At 37.0% G+C, this 22109-nt stretch overlaps 2 protein-coding genes across 11 annotated transcripts in view; one reads left to right on the plus strand and one right to left on the minus strand.

The window, feature by feature from the left end:
- Positions 1 to 22109, plus strand: part of SHISAL1 (shisa like 1) — a 107930-nt gene that overhangs the window by 38236 nt on the left and 47585 nt on the right. The window contains exon 2 of one of the 10 annotated variants that reach the window (XM_080390838.1): positions 11657 to 11712. The exons of the other annotated variants lie outside the window; for them this stretch is intronic. The gene's annotated coding sequence lies outside the window, so the exon portion shown is untranslated. The remainder of the gene's footprint in view (positions 1 to 11656; positions 11713 to 22109) is intronic. 10 annotated transcript variants of the gene reach the window in all.
- The window catches only part of LOC308065172 (uncharacterized protein), a gene marked incomplete at its 5' end in the record, with an annotated part of 44674 nt that continues 37978 nt past the window's right edge, over positions 15414 to 22109 (minus strand). Inside the window, one exon of the mRNA XM_080390845.1 lies at positions 15414 to 19613. Coding sequence (XP_080246971.1) covers positions 19599 to 19613 — 15 coding nt within the window. The 3' untranslated portion in view covers positions 15414 to 19598. The remainder of the gene's footprint in view (positions 19614 to 22109) is intronic.

Here is a 22109-nt window from a genome sequence, read left to right on the forward strand (position 1 = left end):
AACATTTCTGTGCACAATGTTTATGTTGAGCTAACCCACCCTCTAAAGTGATCAAAATAGATGAATGAAAGGAATTCTAATCAAGGGAATCAACCTTGGGAAACAAAGAACAGGACAAAGAACACTGTTACCTAAATTGTGCAGAAAGAAGCCTCCAAATGAGAAAGTTCTGGCTAAGCTGATAAGGTGAAATTAGGACAAAGGTAATTGCGGTGGTGGAGATTGCAACCACCAACTCAAATAGCCCTCCTGAAAGAGGGCAAAACTTGGCTTGGAGAGCATGTGTAGTTAGTCAAAGGCTTCAGTGGTGCTATCTGAGGATGCATGCTAATTTGCATTAGAAACAAGAAACTTAAGCAATGCTGTGTATGACGATGAATATGCAATGTGCTATGAAGTATAAAAAGTAAGCAAAGGAGGGGAGAAGTTAGGGAAGACTCCATCGTACCTTCTGGGATCAGCCAATGGGCTGAACCTGTCTTCTCCCCAACAGGGACACCTACTGCGTAAGAACTTTATTCTATGACTAAGTCATGCTGGCTGTTATTATGTGTATTGTTTTAAGCTTGTTTTGCAGTTAGTGTATTATCACCGGCAATCTTTGAATCTTATTCTGTCACAAACTTGCATTTTGTATAACAAAAATCTTCAGCTGAAGTTCGTTTTATATAATCTCTGGAAATGTGTAGTTGTTATAAGTAATTTGACTCAGTGACGCTGTCAGCAGGGGGGCCCTGCATAGGTCAGTTGAATCACCCTCCGATACAAGGGGCTGTCAAAATGCAGGTAGTGGACAAGCACACAAGAGTCTCATCTTTCTTGGGAAACTGACAGGCTGATCAGATATAATGGGTTTAAGGACCCCCCCCCCTTCTTGACGTGACAGGAGTTCTTTTGCTCTTAATAGTTTGGGTTCTTTGCAGTTTACATAGTGGTTGTCCACTGTATATGTAGATTTGCTTCTCTTGGCACATCCTCATTGCCTCAAGAAAGTTCAAGTCTACATCTTCCAGCGGTCTTTCTCTGTTTCCGTGTATATTGTTGTTACAGCCTGCTCTCTTGTCAGTGAAGTATTCCTCATTTACCTCTAAGGAAATTCCGTGGTTGGCCCTTGCTGCTGGATTTGGCTAAAAGGCTATCGGCCGCTATCAGAAATAAGGCTTCTTAAAACCGTCTCACACTTAGCTGGTCCCGAGTGGTAGTAGGTAGAGTGTGATTCATTAATTGGATGTATTCATGCACAATGGAGTTCTCACCACCTGTCATAATTCAGTGAAGTCAACAGCACATTCCTTATCTTCCAAATGGAGAAGTTCATACTGATTTGCATGTGGAAGCTGCTTCTTTCTCTATTGAACTGAGTTTAGATATAGATCTGTATGCTGAAAAAAAAGTAAAATAGGTGAGATGTATCCCAGGAATGTCTAAATATCTTCCAGGGGAATTTCTGCTTAGGGACCCTTAACTTAACCCCTCTTCTACTAGATGCATTGAATAGACCACAGATTTCATGCCCTACTGTAATTTTAGTGTGGTTTGTTTTGGTTTTATTCCCTGAATACCATTCTGTACTTGATTTTAGAAATGAAGCATGGGGCACAGCAGTCTCTTCTGTAAGAGCTGGGCCCTTTAAAAGGTTGTGTCTGGAGATGGGAAGCAAGTGCAGTGATCACAGCTAGTAAATCCATCATCATGGGCCAGTAGGCAGTCCCTACTTTAGGTAATGTAAGCTTACCCAGAAGACTTGTTTCCAATATCCCTCTCTTCTTAATATTTATTATTGGATGAATACTCAGTCCATCCTTTTGATGAGGTTGATCTTGGACAAGCAAAGCAAGCTGAGACAACAGAGCTGTAGAAAACTCAAGCCCTGCGTATTCACTACTGCCTGACAATAGCAAGGCTGATGCTTCAAATAAAGCACTTCAGAGGTATGTGCAGCATCTTTTAGGTAGTTAATTTTTAAGTAAATTAATATATTTTTAATTGATTTTGAGTATTTTAAGTTCTGTTGCTTGTTCTCATTGGTCATGGTTTTTAACCTTTAAATTCTTTGGAGATGGGAGACTGAGGAGAAGGGATATGAGTTGGTGAAAATCACACAAATGTGCCTGTTGCATGGTACCAATTAAATAGATGAGGGCTAAAATGAAGCAGACATTAGAAGAACCATTTGGATCTGAGATGCTGTGTAACAAAACTGATAGTGTTTCAAGTGCCAAAAGATTTGTTCTTTTCAGGTAGTTTGTAAAGTGACTTAAAACATTGTTCCGTGATGAAGCATTATACGATGATTACTGTGGAAATAAAAAATACTACTTTTCCTGTTGTTTTCACTTAAGTCCTTCCTTAGCTGCATTGGTTTTTTTTGAAAGAGTTGGAACAGGCTTTGAATTTTCATTCTACACAACTGTTTTAGTTTCAAAGTGTATTTAGGGCAAGAAACTCTTTTTAAAACATTCCCTATACTTCGTAGTACAGTTATCAGTAGTGAGTAAGTGCTAACTAAGTACATTTTCCTAAACATCTGAAAGCAGTGTGCTTTTATTACCAGAATATAGATAGTTGTTCAGTTGGACTCTAGCCTGTGTTTTGCATAAACTTGCTGCATATGTGCAGCATCCTTTTCATTCTGGTACCTTGTTGCTAAGAGGCTTTCTCACATCTTGGTCCAACCTCTCACTCTTCATTTTTATTATTATCCTATCTTATATTAGTTTCTTGTTTCCATTTATGTAGTGCACTATATTTCAGCATAGTTAATAGGTGATTTTCACTGAAAGATACTGAAAAGGGTTTTGGAAGAGGTTTTAAAACATGTTTCAATAGATTTGAAAACCTGGTTTGTCACATTTAACAGCTTGAGACAATGTACTGTGATTTCTGGCTTGATTCACACAGATTCCAAAAGATCAAGCTATTAAGTCAAAATACCTTCATGAACTCACCAGTATTTAAAGTTTTTATTACTCTGAACATGTAGTATGCATTGTAGTAATGAAAATGGTTGCTTTGCTGGTCACTGAAGGTTCACAACTGCACAAAAAGTCTAGATAAAAGGAGAGGCTACTCTGGTGGAATGTGACTAATCCCATGAGGGTCCGTCAAAACCAAGGTCCTGTTTGTATCATCATATCTCTTATGTGCCATATATCCTATATATTCTATCACATCTCATATATCTATCTCACATATATCTAATATATCATATATATGTATCATCTCTAATACGTATTATATATGGCATATAATACAACATATTGTATATTTCACATATATCATATATATCCCATATCATATATGCCATATATCATATCTCATATCTTCCATATCACATATCATATATCTCATATCATATTGTGTATCTCATCTATCACATACATAGGCCTCATGTATGCCATATATATGGCATATATAATTATATTACGTATTATGTATCTCTGTTATCTTATATGCCATATATCCCATCTTAGATATACGATATTTCTCTGATATATGAGATACAATATATGCCATACAGGATATTGCATATATATCTCTTATCATGTGTCATATATGCCGTATACGTCTCTTATCTGCCAAATATATCATATATGCCAGATCATCTCTTTCATATAATTGTGTATTGTATATATATAATATATGCCATATATCATATGTATCATGTGCTACATATATATCACATATCATCTACTTTTATCTCTCATCATATAGGCTGTATATGATCTATATATGATATATGATGTCATATGTATATCACATTGTAATTATTTTACATATATCAGGTATATACACACGTCTCATGTATAGCTTATCTCATGTATGGCATGTATGATACATATATCATATATTTGGCATATATAATATGTATTATATATTAGATGTATATATCATATATGCCACGTATCATCTCATATATGCATCATATCTAATATGTATTATATATGGCATATAATGCAACATATTGTATATCTCACATATATTGTATATATCCTGTATCATATATGCCATATATCATATCTCATAATATATCTCACATATATCCTGTCACTTATATCACATCATTTTAGCACAAATAACTAAGGACAAACATTCAAGCAGGAAAGCCTGAAATGCTGTTTCCATTGCATTGTGAAGTACATGCAACAATAAACATGTAGAGGCAATTGAATTAAAACCAACAATTTTTCAAAATCTGGCATCTGCTTCTGTTCCCACGTGTTGCTTACATGAAGTATTCCAACTTCCTCTAATACAGAATCCTTCTTGGTGACCTAAAGGACTAGCAAAATGACTGCAAAATCTGAAGGGTGATAGTCAAGCCGATACGTGCAAATAGCGACTGTTTTTGTTGAAGCAGTATGAATATACCTGTCAGATTTTAAAAACCTTCAGAAAAACTTCAGAAGAAAAAGACTATTAATATCCAAGAATATTTCTTGTCACATAAGATGAATGCCTGAACATATATTGCCTGAAAATGCTACAGAAATCTTTCAAATAAGGGGGGAATCACTTTCATATCACGTGTTCTCCCGAACTAAAACTTCCTAGTGTTTGAATAGAAGTCATGCTGCTTTTAGTTAATGACAGAATAATTTTTATCTTTAAAAAGGTTATTCCTAAAAGAGTGAGACATCAGAAGGGTCCAAGGCCATTAAAAGAATTAGGACCTGGGATTTTTTTTTCCATCTGGCTGTCACTCTGCAAACTCTGAACAAAGACATTGCATTGATATGTGTTGCAATACTGTGAAAGAACTATACTTGTATAGGGGAGAGAGGGTGTGCTTACGATGACACGTTGACGCTGTGGTGGTTATTATGTGTTTTTGTTACACTGAATTATCACACTTGAGACCTAAGCTGTCAGTTGGTCATGGAGTGCTGAAGGAACTGGACAGATTTTTAGCCTGTGTGTAGATGAAAAATAGAGTGCCATCTGAGGCTGTTAGGTGCTGTCTGCAGGCTGTGCTTAAATATATGGAAACTATCTGTATGCACGCTTTCAAACTGCATCAGGTTTGTAACGGTGGAGAAAATATTGATGTTTGCACAGTAGTTATTTTGTCTTGTAAAACTGCTGATTTTCCTGATGAAAAACAGCTTTCTTCAATTATCTGATTACTTTTTTTCCAGTAGGAAAGTTCTGAAGGATTGAAGTATTCATATTTTGAGTTATATTATGGGTAGCTTTACAGTGCATTAATTTTCTCATAGCACTGAACCAATGGGAGAATAAACATGTTTATCTTCATGTGAATGACCAATCTGAACAATGTGTTTGCATGACAGAACAATATGAATTATACAGAATATACAACGAGTTTTTATTTTCAATAATAAATTTTATTAAAAGCAAAGAAGCTTTAGTCTGGCTTTTAGCAGTAAAAATGGATGACATATGTTTATGTGGTATAATATAAAATACTTAAGGCTCGTGATTATTTTTTTTTCTTAGGGTACAACCAACCTTTCCAGAATGTTTTTTCATGCCCCAACTAAAGAGGCAAATTGAAATATAATGCAAGGTGGATAAAAAAGTATCAGGCTAATTAGGTGCCGCAGTGTAGCGTTGACAGGGTGATAGATCCATTATAGGGGAAATGCTTTTGCTGTGGTGCCCATTATGTAACTGCTTGCAATAAAATCAAATTACTTTTAGATTTCTTACATTGCATTCTCTCTCTTAAATACACAGATATGCACACACATTTCCCTCTACCTCTGCTCATGCTTTGCTAGAAACTTCTTTGCATGCTTGAAGACCTCCCTGTGTAGCCAGATGTGCTGTAGGAGGCCCTGATGTTCAAGGGGTTTGTGTTTTCATGTACCATGTATGTCTCGGCTGGCTCCCTATCCTGTTTTTCTGTCATCTTTTTGGAAATGCTGCTTTCCTGGTAGCTAGTACCTTATTAGTACAATGAGAAGCCTGACTGGAGAAAAGATGGATAACTGGGATGCTTTTGCCTTGTTATGAGACCAAGATGGAAGTTTTCACTAACGTCCCTGGTGGTACTGGTGTTTGATCTATGTGAGTGGTTTCAGAGACCCATGGACATGCTCATATGCTGCGTTAGGCTGAATTCAGTTGGCTCCTGCTCTCCTCCACCTGTAAGATGAACAGCAGAACCCAAGCACTTGCCTCAGCTTAATTGGCAGCAATTTCAAGCTGTGATTTGCTCTGAAACTTTGTATATGGACATCTGTGGGAGATCTGCCTTTTTAATAGTAATATTGGTAAAGCTTTTAATAATAATAAGTAGTAATACTTTTTAGTAGTTGTATTGCCTAAGGAGGGCCTTCAAGAAGGCTGGAGAGGGACTTTGTACAAGGGCCTGCAGTCATAGGACAAGGGATAATGGCTTTAAGCTGAAAGAGGGTAGATTTAGATTGGATATTAGAAAGAAGTTCTTTACTGTGAGGGTGGTGAGGCACTGGTACAGGTTGCCCAGAGAAGCTGTGGATGCCCCATCCCTGGAAGTGTTCAAGGCCAGGTTGGATGGAACTTTGAGCAGCCTGATCTAGTGAAAGGTGTCCCTGCCCATGGTGGGGGAGGTGGGGTGGAAATAGATGATCTTAAGGTCCCTCTAACCCAAACCATTCTATTTTTCATCATCATCATCAATCATGATATTGGCTTTCAAAAAACATTTTGATCACACTGTTCCCACAGAAAGTTTGAAAATGTCTTTGGGTAGTCACACCAATATGACTGCCTGGATTTTTAAATGTATGATTTAATTGCAAGTACTTTGTTAGCCTTTCACATGGATATTCTTCTGAACTGGCTGTATTATGCAGTTGCAACTGAGACAGTGCTATACTAACAGCTTGTTTCAAGTTCATTGAGCTGATATCCCCACAGGTCTCAAGTGCATTTATTTGTCTTGTATTGCATGCATTTAGCAGTCAGAGATCTTCAGTTCAGAAGTCTACATATTGCTGTCACATATGTGACTGCTTTGGCTTTTCTCATTACTTGTTGGCTTGTAAACATTAATTGTCATATTTGTCTTCATTCATAGCCAATTTTCCATTCTGCTTGCTTTAACAATCAATGCCTTCTAGATTTCTTTATGGCTTGCTTTATCTATTTGAAAATCCCAGGTATTTTTCTACTAGATAAAACAAATAAGCTTTACTCTTTTGTATGCATCAGCAATTCTTAGATATATGATTTTTTTGCAACTTAATTGTTAATTATCAAATGACTGGAATGCAAGGAAGCAAACTGTGACATTTAAGCTGTGGTTGCTACCTTTTGACTTCCCTGAAGAAGATTATTACTTTTTCAGATGAGCTTTGGTCTCATCTCTGAGTATATTTTGCAATAGTCTTCATTTGAAGATCCCCTTTGTGACAAGGTTTATGACACTGGAAGGCAATTGCAGTGCAGGTGTCTAGCCTGGTTATGAAGGTTTCTGTGAAGAATTCGGTGACACTTGGTGCCCACAATGTTGCAATTTCAAGATGCAGGCCTGATTAACTGAGAAGTGTTTTCCTAAGTGATTTTTCTTAAATCCTTTCTTAGTCACTGCTCTACTTCAAGGCGAGTTTTCTTTTTAGACTGAGAGAGATTTCTGTGAGTTAAAGTGGCCTTCGCAATTACTGTTAATTACCTTATAATATGAGGAAGATGATGAATTGTGTGATTTGCTTTGGAAATTCATCTGTTTCAAAATTGTCTTCAGAAGCTGCTATGCTTAGAGCTTATGAGCAAAATGAAATGGCAGGATGGCAGGTTTACCCTTTTTGTTTGACATTTTCAGTATACAGTTGACGTAAAGACGGGGGGCAGGGGGAGTAGATACAACCCAAAAGCATCCTGTGGTAGTAAATAGCTCTTAGGTGGAAGTATGTCAGGTTAAGAAGGCGGCCTCCTTCAAACTGACTTTTTGTTATTCACTAGATGGTGTTTCTGAACTACTGTGATGTACCTTCTCAAAAAACCCACAATTTTTAAGCTATGGAAGCATACCTTACATGTCTTGTCTAATCTAAAATGTTGCCTTACTTCTTCAATACTCTTTCACTTTCTAAGTGTGTATTTGAAATAAGCATTGTGATCCAAGCCTTATTAAAAGATAATTCTAGCTTCCTAATCAGGGACTCTTGAGTTTCTCCCATATTCCTCACATGACAGGTGATACAAGACTTGCTCCAGAGGGAATACTGAAAAGATTGAAACTGTTTATTGGAAGATGGAATGCAAAAAAGGACATACAAAACCAGAAGTGATACAGCAAGGGAAGATCAGCCTTTTTGTAGCGCAAGAATAAGCAAATGTTAAACTGATCCAATAGCATTTACTGTTTATTTACAACTAATCTATAGAAGTCATAGAGCTAAAAGGTATTGATGCTGATAAGAGCCCCAGAGAAGAGCAGACATTTGTAGAAACAATTAAGTAACTGTGTAATATTTCAGTCATGATAATTACACAAAGAGTTTTCAGGTGTAAATTCTTTCTTCAGAACTTTGTGAGCCTCTGATGAGAGGGGTATAGAATAAATATACCTCCAAGACAAACTTCTGCTCATGTCAACTTTCAAATATCTATCAGTCTGTCCTGCAGAAGGAAAACTGGATTTGACTTATAACTGGATAGGACAGCCAGATTTTCTGCAGGAAACCATAGCCTCCTCTTACCTGCTGAAATACCTCTACAAATTTACTGTTAAGAGTCAAAACTTTGTGTTCTTATGTTGAAACTTTTGTCATTCACTACAGTGTAATGAAGTTGGCATTAGAATTAGATTTCTGAGTTAGTGGTCATATGGTAAAATTAAATAAAGCCTATTGTGTGAGGAACCGAGTGACATTAAATAGGGTGAAACAGAAATGTCTTTGCCTTTTCAAGGAGGAAGAAAACCCACAACTGCTAAGTCAACCCAGAATGTTTCGTTTGACCCAGGACAGTGTATGTTTCTCTTGCTTTATAAATCAGAGAGAAATAAAATAAGCTTTTGGACATGTCTAGAATAAAATTTTGGGTGGTTTTCTGTTGTTGTTCTCAAATGTCTACATTAGAATGTGAAACATTTCTCATTTTAATAAATAGTCATTTTTAGGTGACTTTATAAATAATTATTCTTGTTATATAACTTTATTTTTGCCTTAATCTTTGCATGAAAGACATTGGATTGGCTAAGCCTTCTTAGGAGAGCTGTGTTTATTTGCTACATTTTGCTATAACTGCTAATCCAGATTGTTTTCTTAAAGCAAAAGCATATGACAGCATATGTTAAAGCTTCTTTGACTTACGGTTACGTTTAAGACCTACAGTAACTACAACAGCTGCTGCAATGACTAATCAAAAACCCCTGGAAAAGGCTGAAAAGCCTCCTTTACCATCGTTGTGGTACACTGAATAGTACAGTAATCCTAGGTGGTAATTACCTGACACAACTACACCAAAACATGTTGCAGTCTATGCTTACCCTTTTAACTGATGTGCAAGTCTAGGTATTAGGAATGAGGAACTGGGGCAAGAGGGTTAACTAAGATAATGATTTTTTTGAGAAAGAAGATAGGACAGCAAGGAGAATAGAGAGTCATACCATGACCCTTGTTCCAATACCACAAACCAAAGCAGTATGTTTAATAGTGTAGATGACACTTGATTACCAAGGAAGCTGAGGAATGGACTGCTGACATTGATTTTTGGCTAAAGAAAGATCATGTGTCGATGATCTTGGAGATGATGGGGAGGTAGAGGTGGATTTTAAGAGGCAACTAGAAAGCAGAATAAAATTCAAGAACAGGAAAGGTTCTTCAGAAGTCACCTGGTCATTTCTATTCCCACCATTTTGGCTGGAGGGACTAAATCGTGATTTAAGCAGCTGAAGGAGGCAGAAGATGGGAAGGAAGAGAATAAGGCTATACAGGAGGGGAGAAATCGCGTCTGCATTTGGCTTCTATTTCCTTACTTGAACGACCCCATTTTCCACTACATTGTCACTTTAGTTTCTCTCATCCTCTCCTTTGCCTCTTGAAATATTAGCAGTCTTTCCCCCAGAGTTTTCCAGAGGTGTCTCTGTGAGTTATCATTCCAGGTGACATAAGGAAGTCAAATTTCAATCCTTCTTTCTCCATATCAGGTCTCTTTATTTGGGGGAAGGCTGGAATTCGGGTTTTTAACTGTGTAACCTGTAACTGAAGTGGATTAATCCTGAATATAAAAAAACCCTCTGCTCTACACAGACTCCATTAGATTCAATTCAGCTACATTTGAGTTCTAATGATTTCATAGTTTGGTAGATTTTGGATGCAATTTACTGTCCCAAGACACAACTGACTGACTGGGGTATATGACTTCATCCATACCGATAAATATATTACATAGCAGGCATCAAAGGCCTTACAGTTAGTGAAAAGAAAATCACTGCAAAATGAGCATTTGTGGTGGCTGCCAAAAGGATTATATTTTTATTAGACAAGAGGGTCAAAAAAAATCTGTTACAGTACATACAGTGTTTGGGAACAGACCTTGAAAATGCATTGAGATACTAGAATTAAAATAATACAGTGCTCATAAAATTTGCATGCATACTGTGCCCCCCCCCCCCCCCCCCCCGGCGTTAGAGCTTTTTTTTTTTTTTCTCATGTTTTATGATCAGATTTTATGATAAGTTGTCTATGTTCCCCATTCAGGCAAAACACCTAAAACTATCTGCATTACAGGATAATAAAATTGTCACTTAACAAATGTAACTAATTTCATAATGCTAAAACACCTGAAAGAATGGGTCATTGGGACCAGACTCTGAGGAACTGTTTCCTGTGCCCATAAGGGATTGTTTACATAGACTTCAATGAGGTAATGCATATGATGTTGTATTATTGTAGAGACGACATGCAGTTATTCAGCCAGAATTTCCAGAAAAAAAGCATCTGATTTTTAAAATCATTCTTTAATGTGTCCAAGTGGTGTCCTGTTCCACAGTACCTCTGAATGTGGATGTTAAGGATGACCCTTCAAAGATAGCCAAGCTTGTTTTCTGCAAGGATAGTTTAAGGTGATATTGGTATCCCTGTATCCTTTCATCACAGCCTTCCAATAAATTGAGGTGCATATTTAATTATACACAGATCAAATAATTTTCTTTTAAATTCTTTGGTGCTGGCGTCTAGTTCCTGTCAGAAAGTTGTAAGTTAGACTTCTGACTGCCACTTTCCAACTTTACTAGTACAGAAGGTATCACTATGGCTTTTAGTGACTTCAAAGTTGACCATTACTAAATAGGGTACAGCAGAATTACCTAGCCATTCACTCTTTTGTATGTAAATGTCATGAAAATAATTTAAACATCAAGTGGGTTTATGTTCTCCTAGGTCATTGGTCAGGGTCCTGTCCCCACTCCCCCCGGTCAGTTTTCACAGGAGCATGGCATTTTTCATAAGCGTTTCCTGTTTAAAGGCATTAGACCTAGAAATTTGATACACAGTTCTCAAATCTGACATATTCTTCCTTTATGACTGTAATTGCTCTGTGCTTCTTGTCTGTAGAATAGAAATAGCACCACCTCTCCACTTTTTCCATTTGTTTGGTCTTTAAAGTATCTGGGAGAAGTGCATGACTGCAATACTACTTGCTGCTAATACCTTTGCTGTGTGGCATATATGATGAAGGCTTTACTTTTTTTTTTACACAGGAATTCGTTGGACTTGACATGTTCTGTTAATGATGCTCAATATACTGGTCTATAAGGTAAATAAGAAATTAATGTGACTGTCAGAAGAACCATTTCAGAAAGTTCTGTCAAATGGAACTATTCAGTGCTGCAACCAGAAGAGAAGTAGTGGTTTGTTGCTACAGATGTGAGCATCTGATGTAAAAAGCTGATCCTATTGACTTCAAGGCAAAACTCCCAGTGACCTCAGTAAAGCTGGTGGGTTTTTTTGCGCTACAAAACCACCTGAAACTTAAGTTAGCTAAGGAGCTAATCGAAACATTATGGTAAAGTTACTTTGGACAAGATGCAGAAATGAATGCCTTTCTCTATGTAGAGGAAACTTACATGGCATAAACCAGTTGAAGTGAATAAAAATACATGGCTGGGTCATGTTTATTTTATGCATGACTCCATGTACTTTCCATCTGCAAGTTTTAAGGTGCTTACTATTAGTGCATGCTGAGTTAAATTGGATTTAGAAGGATGCTGAAACTAGAAACATAATACTGGCTTCCAGAAAGACACAGATTTATTTATTTTTTTATTTATCTATTTATTTATTTATTTATTTTAGGAATACTTTGTTTCCTGCCATGGAGCACAGTTGTCAGCTCAAGGGCTGACCTTGACCACAAGGGCGGTAATCATTGCTTTGTAGTCATGAGCATATGTTCAGGGTCTTTTACTGTTGATTGGGGTGTGGGGTGATTGTTCTGCAGTCTCCAGTATGTAGAGCGAGCCCATCAACTAACTACCAGCCTTGCACCTGTACCAAGCAAAGATAAAATTGTTCCAAGTGTAGCTGACAGCAAAACCTTCTCTCAGTAGTGACATACTTTTGCACACAGCTAAATGTAATGGGACTTAGCCCCCTGACTGAAACCAAGTATATTCTTCAGTCTTCATAATGGCACTTTGTGCAGTTATATTCTTTGAAGGCGTTTAAATTTTGCCTTTAAGCTTCACTGTTTAAAAATGTAAAACTAATCGCCATCAACACTGGATATTTTTCAACAAGGTAAACTATTCTAGTAACTGTGCAGAGAGAAGCGTACAAATAGGTCACATGCAATCAATGCCAGCTTTCTGCTGGAATGACCCAGAATACCGTGCCAGAGCCTGTTTCAGGTGTGAGCTGAGCTTCACCTCCTCCCTGCCTGTACATAAGGCTTTCAGAGCTTCTTTCCAGCATCATTTCCATACTGATTGTTTTCTGTGTCTACTGTAAATAAATGAGATAAATGTTTCAGGTGGAAGCCATTTCTTAGTATGTGGCTGTTTGGAGCGAAGTATGGTGTCGATATCAGAGTAGTTTCAAGGTACTATTATATTACCTGGAATACTAAGGAGTACAGTCTGTGTGTATGATGTATGCCTGCCCAATGAGCATATATAAATAAATGTTAAACAAAGGAAGCCACTTCTAAATCAGTCATGGTTGCAATCTGCAATTAATGCTTCTGGTACATTCCTGTATTTTTGCTCAACTCCGCTGGGTTCAATGGGGAGGGGATAAGGGATGTTCAGTGCTTGATCCAAGTGAGGTCAAGAAACAGGATTTATGTGGAATTCTACACAAGGATTTTCAAGTAGCTTCTCTCACACCTACCTCTGTGCGCAACAGAAAATATGCAGAAACCCCAAGCTAGGCATAATATGAGAGCTCTTTACATCCTGTAAAACAAAGGATGTGAAACAAAGGTTGGGGCCTGCAATGTCATCGCCAGCAGAACAGCTTTGGTTTTTGTTTTACCTGGTTTATCAATTCCAAAATTGCATGCTCAAAAAAAAAAAAAAAAAAAAGAGAGAGATAAACTGTTGAAAGGCGCTTTTCTGTTGCTCTGCATGCCTTTTTTCCTTCTGCTCGGCAACCTCCACACCTGCTGTTCTAACTACTAAAAATTGCCCTTTCTTTTGTTCTTGCAAGTATTTCTGCCTGCCTAAGAGGAGAGGACAGAGGATTCACTAGCATTTTTTCTTGGTCCTGTTGCCTTTTAACATTCAGAATTAAGTTCTTGTTAACAATTCAGTGTTCTTGGGGCTCCAAAATGTTGGGGCTTTAATTAGAATGTTTGCAGTAGCACAGACACACACTGCTCTTAAAACCAGCTTTTTAATGTATTCTTTAAGTGTAGAGCAGTGAAAAATGGCATTTTCTGCTGCAGTGAGAGGCTGGTGTGTTTAACAGGAACGAGGTAAAAGAACAGGTGAAAAGAAGTTACTCCCATCTTCCCACCATACAGTTTTTCTCTCCAACATTTGTTGGTTCAAGGCTCCCACATAGTTCCCTTTTTCCTTAGCTGGTGCAGTGGCAGCTCCTTATCCTGCTCTACTCTGCTTTAAGAACAGCCTTAATTTGTGACGTTACTGAGAAACATTTCAGTATATGAAATGTTTGAACATAACATTGCAGATGTTTTAAGGAGGAAGGTCACTTCTTTCTCTGTTTACATCAATGGGTGTTTTTCATCATTATCTTTAATGAGAGGGTGGGCAAGATTTGACCAGAATGTTTCCTGGAATCCAGAGTTATTTGCCTCTTGAGGGAACAGTGGTGGCTAGTTTCAGATTTCAAAAAGGAAAAAGTCCTACACTTTCAAAAAATTCATACAAGAACCAACCCATCCTAGAAACACCAACACCACCACATGCATGGACACGGTAGATTAAGTGCAGAATTTTGCCAGTTCAGTGCAGGTAACTACCTTGGCCATTTTATTTCTCATAAGCCTTGTTGCTGCCAGCAGTAAGGGTATATCAACACTACTCTGTAGTATGAAGACAGCTGAGCTGGTTCTAGATGAACCAACATAAATACTTGGAAGCAACCTGTGTTCCTTCACAGGATAGACGAGTCTACGTGTAGGTCTGCACTAGGACAATTCTTGTGCTTTCAGTTCACATTTAGAACTGGCTTGCAGGACACTTTGAGATGTTTTCCTTAGGAAAGTTGGTATAACACTGCCAAAATAGTTGTAGTGCAAATCCATCTATGTCAGATAAACTACACATTGTGTTGGCATAGTAAAATGATCCTTATGAGGGGAAAAAAATATATTTTTTTGCTAGTTTAACCACAACTGGCAGCTTCTTCCTGCTAGCTGAGATAAAATAGCACTGCTACATAAATCGGGGGTTGTACCCTTTCTTGACTTAGCTAACTGTGCCAGCAAAATTACCTGATTTTCTCATTGCAATGTGTCCTGGTTTTAAAATGTGTTAAATAGCATAGTGACATTTTTGAGTAGGAACACATCATTTCAATGCTTGCTGGCCTGAAAAACCATGTTAGACCGTTTCAGCAAGCACTAGCTCTGGTGCTGTAAGATAGGGCGTGCTTAAGGTAATAACTTTGGAAGGATTGATGCCTAGTGGTTAGTCAGAATTAAATTACAAATTGGTACCCATGCAGGGACTTGGAATGTTTAATTAGACTGTAAAGGAGTGGAGTAATAATTCATATTTGTAAAAGGAAACATCCTTTCTAAAGTTGATGGAAAGAGGAAAAAAGTATTCATGAGAATTTTGAATTCCTTTTAATTTGACCTGTTTAAATTAATCTTTTTTTTTCTGAGTCCACTTTAGCTTTTGCCTAACTTACTCCATATATTTTATCACTTTGGAGCAAAATACTTTTTGAAACAGTTAGAAGGTTAGAAACCAATCTGTTTAGATACAGATGATTAATGATGTTCAAGAATGTGAGATTGCTGACATCTAAATTTTATTTCAGACTTCACAGGAAGGTTTATTTTTCAGAAGAAGCCATTCTGAAAGGAAAATTTATCGAAAGTGTTCCTATGGAGGCTATAGGTAGTTCTTAATTTCTGTACTTATACAGCTGACAACGTATTGGTGAAACCAGAAATTTACTCACACTTATTTTTCACTGGATGAATCATTGGTATGTTACTTTTTTTTCAAATGGATAATAAAAATACACTAGCTAGGTTTACTGCTGTGTTTATAGATACACATAGTCTCAGGTTTTAGCGCTATGCTGTAATACAGACATGAGTGATATTTATTAGGTTTGGGAGATTTTTAAAATGTGCCCATTATGAAGGTAAGATTAGAGGTTTTATAACTTCTTTTATTTCTCAATAACATTTTTTAAATTACATGGATAAACTGTTTCCAATAAACTAGTAAAACTTGCATTATTAATTTAAGATTTGGAAATGGTAGTATTTTAAACTAAAAGTACATTTACTCTGGTTCTGTACTGAAAGTAGCTCAAAACCACAAGCTTAAGTTTCCCTAGAGAAAAGTTTTGCATTTGTTAAAAGCTGAGATAAGTTGATTAAAAATAGAGATTTGTAATCACTTTAAAATGAATGCTGTCCTGCTCTCGAGCTATCTTAGAAAATTATTACAAAACTATGTAAGTTTCCTTATCATTCCTGCCTCTTTGGAGACCAAAAGCATTTACAGTTTCAGAGTCAAAATTGAGTTGTTTCAAATTACTTTGTCCCCTGAATGGACTAGACTTGATAGTTTTACCTTACTAGATTTATTTATTAATTTGTTAATGAAACTTCAGTTCACACAGCTGGCTAATCTTAGAAGTTGGTTGCACAAAGTGACTCAGGTGCCTTGTTTGACTCAGTAATCCAGGTATACATCTGAACTGAGTTTAGTTCATTTAAAATAAGGATTCTGGATGACTACAACAAATTTTTGTCAGCTGCCTACACTCATGCTGATACAGTACATGCAAATGAGAATATTTCAGTCTCTTGACAAAACTAAGTGGTGTTCTGAACACTAGGAAAGGTTGCAGCTCTTGGCTGCAGAGGGAATTTTGCTTATGAGAAGTGAGAAAGTTTCCACTAACTTATAGCTGAAGTTAGTTATCGGTGTCAGTAATTCATCACAAGTGCAACTGCTATTTTTATAGCTGTCACCCCTAAGTAATTTGGGTGTTTTTCCCCAAAATGAGATCTAATATGTACAGTGAAGGGCCAGCAGGACAAATAACAACGCAACATTTTCTAACCTTCATGGGCAATAAATCCAGAAGATCAAATATTTATCCTACCAAATGCAAATATGTAATGAATTGTACCAAGAAATTGATTAGTTTGAAATAAAAATTAGTTTATTTGCCCTGCAGCTACATTATAGTACTATCTTTAATATCTTTAGTTTCGCTGTTTAGACAGTGTGGAATTTGGCTATGAATAAAGATTTTGTGCTATGTTACTGAAGTTTCTCATAAGTTAAAATTTGTGGTTAAAAGATCTGAAAGTACCACTGATTCTGTAAATTTAATTCTCTTGTAATTAAGGAATCCGTTAACTTCTCTATCAGATTCTAATACAGAATATACTGCTTAGTCAGGCTAGGAACTGCTAAAATCCATTTCCAAGTTGCAGGCATATGCTGTGTTTCTCAGGACGTAGGTGTAGGGTAGGTCGCAGTGGCTGACTAAACGTGTTGGTGAGAAGGGAAAGGGTTAAAAGAGGCAGGAGATGAATGAACACCCTTGAGAGTTGAGAGTTGTGGCATGATACAGGTTTGTTGGCCTTGTCCTGTTATTAACAGCTATAGGCTGCTTGAAGTTCATGAGATGGTCTTCAGGCTGTACTTAATAGCTTTATTTTTTGAGGACTCATGCATGTATCTTCGTAACTGTTTGGAGAATAGCTGGGGGAAATAATAAACATGGGGTGAAATAAAACAAAGTAGTTCATATTTTCAATTTTAAAATTATAAAATAAGGGAAGAATTTCATGAGCAAGTTACTGTGATATAAATTTGCTTGTCTTTAGCAACACCAAAACACTAACTGTAGAGACTCACGCATGCTTAACTTCAGCATATATGTGGTAAGATATTTTTTTTTAAGGAAGAGGCACTGTGTCATGTTAATGCTGCACTATAATCCAGAAGGTTTTCTAACAGCAGTTCTTTTTGATAGGTTGTTGCAATCGTTTCAAGTAAGACAACTATCAACTGAAAAACAGTATCTGTTTTTCAAAACATTTTTTGAGGTTACTGTAGTGTGAAACCATGTTTTCTTCATAATCAGGTTTTCCTTTATGGCACTTACATTGATGCCCTTGCAATAAGACTGTGGTTTCATTGTAGTAGCATTTATGAACTCATAGTAGATGCATTTTAAAACTATTTTAACGTAAGAAGCGAACAGAGCTGGACTAGAAGTTAGGTTTGGATCACAGCCTTCTCTTTTCTATCTCATTTTAAAAAATGCTCTCAACCATTGTGATTGTCTTGGCCACATTGTTTATCTCTTTACTGCTGCTGCAGTGCAACCGGTGTTGTCTGTTGTCTCCAGATGAGCAAAGGTTGAGAGGAGGCTATTTCCCTGCTGGTGATCCTCCTCGTTCCCACAATGTAGGAAGTGCAGCAAAGCTAATATGTGTCTGAGATTAGCGAGTGTGTTTTCCAGGAGGAGACTGGGGAATAAGAGATTATGGAAATAGAAGATTTTCTAGGTTTCATTTAATCATAACTGTGAAAGATGACCGTGTCCCAAGAGAATGGAGAAAGTGGAGGGAAACACATAACTGCAGCTGCTGCTGTGGCATAATTTCCCAGGGCCAGGTCAATGGTACTCGCTGAGATTGGAAGGCGCGCTGGACATCAGTGTGAAACGAGGGAGGGAGTCATCCTCAGTTATGTCATGTGTGGTGTGTTTTTACCTATAAAGTTATGTCTATATGTCAATGTACCTATCTTGGTATAACAGTGATATACCTATGTATATTTTGATTAACTATGAGAATTAGTAGAAGCTCCATGGTGCTTTGCATTGTTGTAATTCCATAATTTTATTTACCTTAGAAGAGCTGGCTGCTATTGAGTTATTTATTAGGACCTTCTGGGCACTAGAAAAATACAAACAGTTGAAACTGTAACGACGGTGAACTTGCACAGACAACCTTGCCATAAAGTGTAGAGCCACATTTAAAAGGAGGTATAGCAACTACATTTTTTAAAGAAAGATTTTAAGAAGTGGAAGTTGTTAGCCTAAGAAAAGGTTGAGTGAAGATACGACAGCACTTTTTGTATGTATTAATTAAAGACTGATGCAAAGAGAGGTGTAAGCAATTTGTCTGTAGGTAAATCATTCTCCAGCTCCACTGGGGATAGGATGGGCTTGAATCACAGCACAGAAGCTGCAAGTTAGACACAGGAAAACCTTTCCAGCCACGAGGTTAGAGAAATGCTGGAAGGGAATTGCCTGAGAAGGCTATAAAACCCCTCGGGCGGTGGAGATTCTGTGAACTTATGCTAAGAATGGTTTAGGTGTAGGTAATCCTGTGACAGAAAGATGGATTAAATGATCTCTTGAATTGCCTTATTTTCTGTTACTCTGTACAGAGAGCTAACTTGTGAGGCAGTGCTGATGTATTTAATAAATTCTCTTGCTAGCTCCTTTTATTCTAATAACAAAAAATTAAAAATGTGCACTGTTTTTCAAACATCTCTTCTAAACATAGCTTTTCTTTTCCTTCAAAGTGAGGGGAAAATTATTTCTACATATAAATCTTGCCACACAAAATGGTTATTTGTCTTGGCAGCTTTTCTTTCCAATGATTCACTGATTCCCTTCAAGAAAAGACAGATAAAACTATAAGGATAACCAAAGCAATGTACGTAGCAGCAGAGTAAGTGCTAAAATGTCATGGTGTGCAAGTAAAAAGTAAAATCTGGTGTGATGATCTAAGACATATATCTGATCCCTGCACCTAAAGTCCATGGTGTGAAGGGAGGTTAAAGGCAAACGAGTTCAATTTCTGCAGTGATGACATTAGAAGTTACGGTGCAATTGCAGGCTCTTCATCGACTGAAACAAAAAGCCACCCACCTGCTCTGTCCAATATTAATGTCTTTTCTCCTATATCATAACTTTATAGCACCCTTCCTTTGAATGTTGCTCTCTTTGAATCATTCATTGTTGCATCTTCTGCAAGGGAAAGCAATATTCTTAACATAATCCTTATTCTGTGAAAAGATAGCAAAGCATTTAAAAAACATGAGTAAGGACCATTTCTTCTATTTTATAGTAGACATGTTGAAACAGAGAGTGAAAAAAAGCCTCTAAAACTGTGATTCCTCAACCATTTCTTTAATCTGCTTTATGATGTAGCTGCAGAGATACTTGTGATTGCTAGCAGAGGCGAGGAGGTGGTGTGAGGCTAGGAATCGCAAAGGAGATGGAAAAAGATAAGTACTCTTCTTCCCTCCACAGTGACCACAAATAAGCTTAAAATGGTGCATTAAAAATTACAGTTGATGTATGCATTAGACTACCCTTTTAATCATTGATTTACAGAATGAGAAAGAAAACCTAATCTCTTAGCCTTCAGGCCCTCAGTTTACTAAAAAAAAACCCCAACAAAATACAAAAAACCCAACAACAACAACAAAAAAAAAAACAAAAAAGAAACTATAACAAAATCTACCTTTCCTCTTTCCTTCAAATGTAATTCTCTAATTTTAGAGTATCCTGTCAGTCTTGACTAATAATAATAATGAAAAGTTATTCAGCTAGATCACTGCTAATTGCCATGTTTCTACCGTCTCTGTTCCGTGGCCTAGCATTAGGAAACACTTTGTATGATCCAGACACTTTCTTTTAGCGTGCCACCTGTTCTCCTGTCCATCTCTTCCACCCAGCTGATTGAGCTCTAATAACTTGGAGACATCCTCATGATATTGCACTAAATATAACTGCTTTAGTCAGACAACAGCATGCAAAAACATTTTTTCAATATGGTCAAGTAGTGAATGGTTAGTTGTATCCCTGTCCTCCTAAAAATGGTCATTCTCAGTTTAATGAGTATAAGCAGTACTTATAAAGTTGAGCATTTCCCTATCATCACAAATATGTATATATGTGTGCATCCACACAGATTCTGTCACTCTCCCGGCTCCCAGCCTTTGATGTGTGGCCCTAATGTTCTAGTCTCTCGCTCTGATCTTCCCAGCTGGCACTTAATAAAATACAAGCATCACAAGACTTGGATTAAAATGCCAGTTTCATTGTTGCTAGTTCTATTGGACATAATTGAATAAATCTTCCCCTCCTTGAAAAGCTTCTGGATTTCTACATACAGTACTGATTAAAAAATTACCACCAGTAAGGCTGTATGTACTTCAATATAGCAGCAAGACTGAACTTTGCAAAAAATACCCATCTTCTTTCAACCCCCACACACCCCCACACCTCCCACCCCCCGACCCCCATCATTCTAACTGCCTGGTGAAATTACAAGAGATGTTTTACTTTACAGAAATGAATGTACAATGTAATTACTATCTTTAATCTACTTTCATCAACAACACTGAGAGAAATAAAATTTAGCATAAGCCCACAGTAGGAAGCATTAATTATATTAGTCTCCTTAATTATTTATTAATTGGATTCTATATTAACCATTCCATTAACTTTCTCTAGATCCACATCATGCTTACAAGCTTGTAGCGGCCTGGATTACCTCATTTACTTCCAAAAATGTTCTTACATTTCTTCGGGTCCTCTGAAAGCTGCCATAGTTGCCCAACAAACTGAAAAAAGGATATTTATGTCCCCCAGCCAACTCTTCTAAAATAAACGGATACAAATTATACAGAATTGCAAATATCAAATTACAAACCTTAGTATCAACTCATTAATGTCATTCTAAATTATTCTTGATACAGAAATATTTAATAGTCTTAGCTATACCAAACATCTGTGTCTTCCCAGATACACAACAGAAGTGCTTATTGATCTCTTTTTAATTAACTGTTACTAAAGCCAAGATTTCCCTCTAGTAATGAATCACTATCAGAATTCCTGCAGCTTTGGTTTACTCAGGAAAAAATCGTACTCCTTTTATTCCCAATAATACTGGCAACAGCTTGTTCTTTCTATCTGTTTTTTTTTTTTTTTATTAAACTCCTACATTCTTAACCTCTGGCTTATATTCAGTAGTATTCTTTTTTATGCAGTTCTAACTTTAAGTCTGCTTGTTGTTTTAATTATATTCCTCTGGAAAAAAAGCTGGCGGCTTTTTCAAACAGGATTGATGCTTGGAGAAATATTCTTAATTAGCATTCATAGTTTTCTGCACTTTTTCCCCCCTCATAGTGTTACGTTTATGATTGTTTTCCCCTTGGAAGAACTGACAGTTTAAAGCTGCAAATGCAGCGGTTTGGATGTTACTTATGTTTGCAGGTAACAGTATTGTGATTTCTTGTAGAAAAATCGCAATGATCTTTAGGTTTGCGATCTGTTGTTTTTCATATGCTAGGATGACTTCTTAGAGAATCTGCACTTTTTTGTTAGTGAGAAATCTTTTGTCTCTAAACCCTTTGTAGATAGCCCTGTGTCTCCCCTCCTGTGCCCACACAGGATACTCAGAATTCAGTTATTCATGATAATGATGATTATCTCTCCCCTTTTGTTATATGCAAG

This window comes from Falco punctatus, assembly GCF_963210335.1.
Source record: "Falco punctatus genome assembly, chromosome: 6".
Taxonomy (NCBI): domain Eukaryota; kingdom Metazoa; phylum Chordata; class Aves; order Falconiformes; family Falconidae; genus Falco; species Falco punctatus.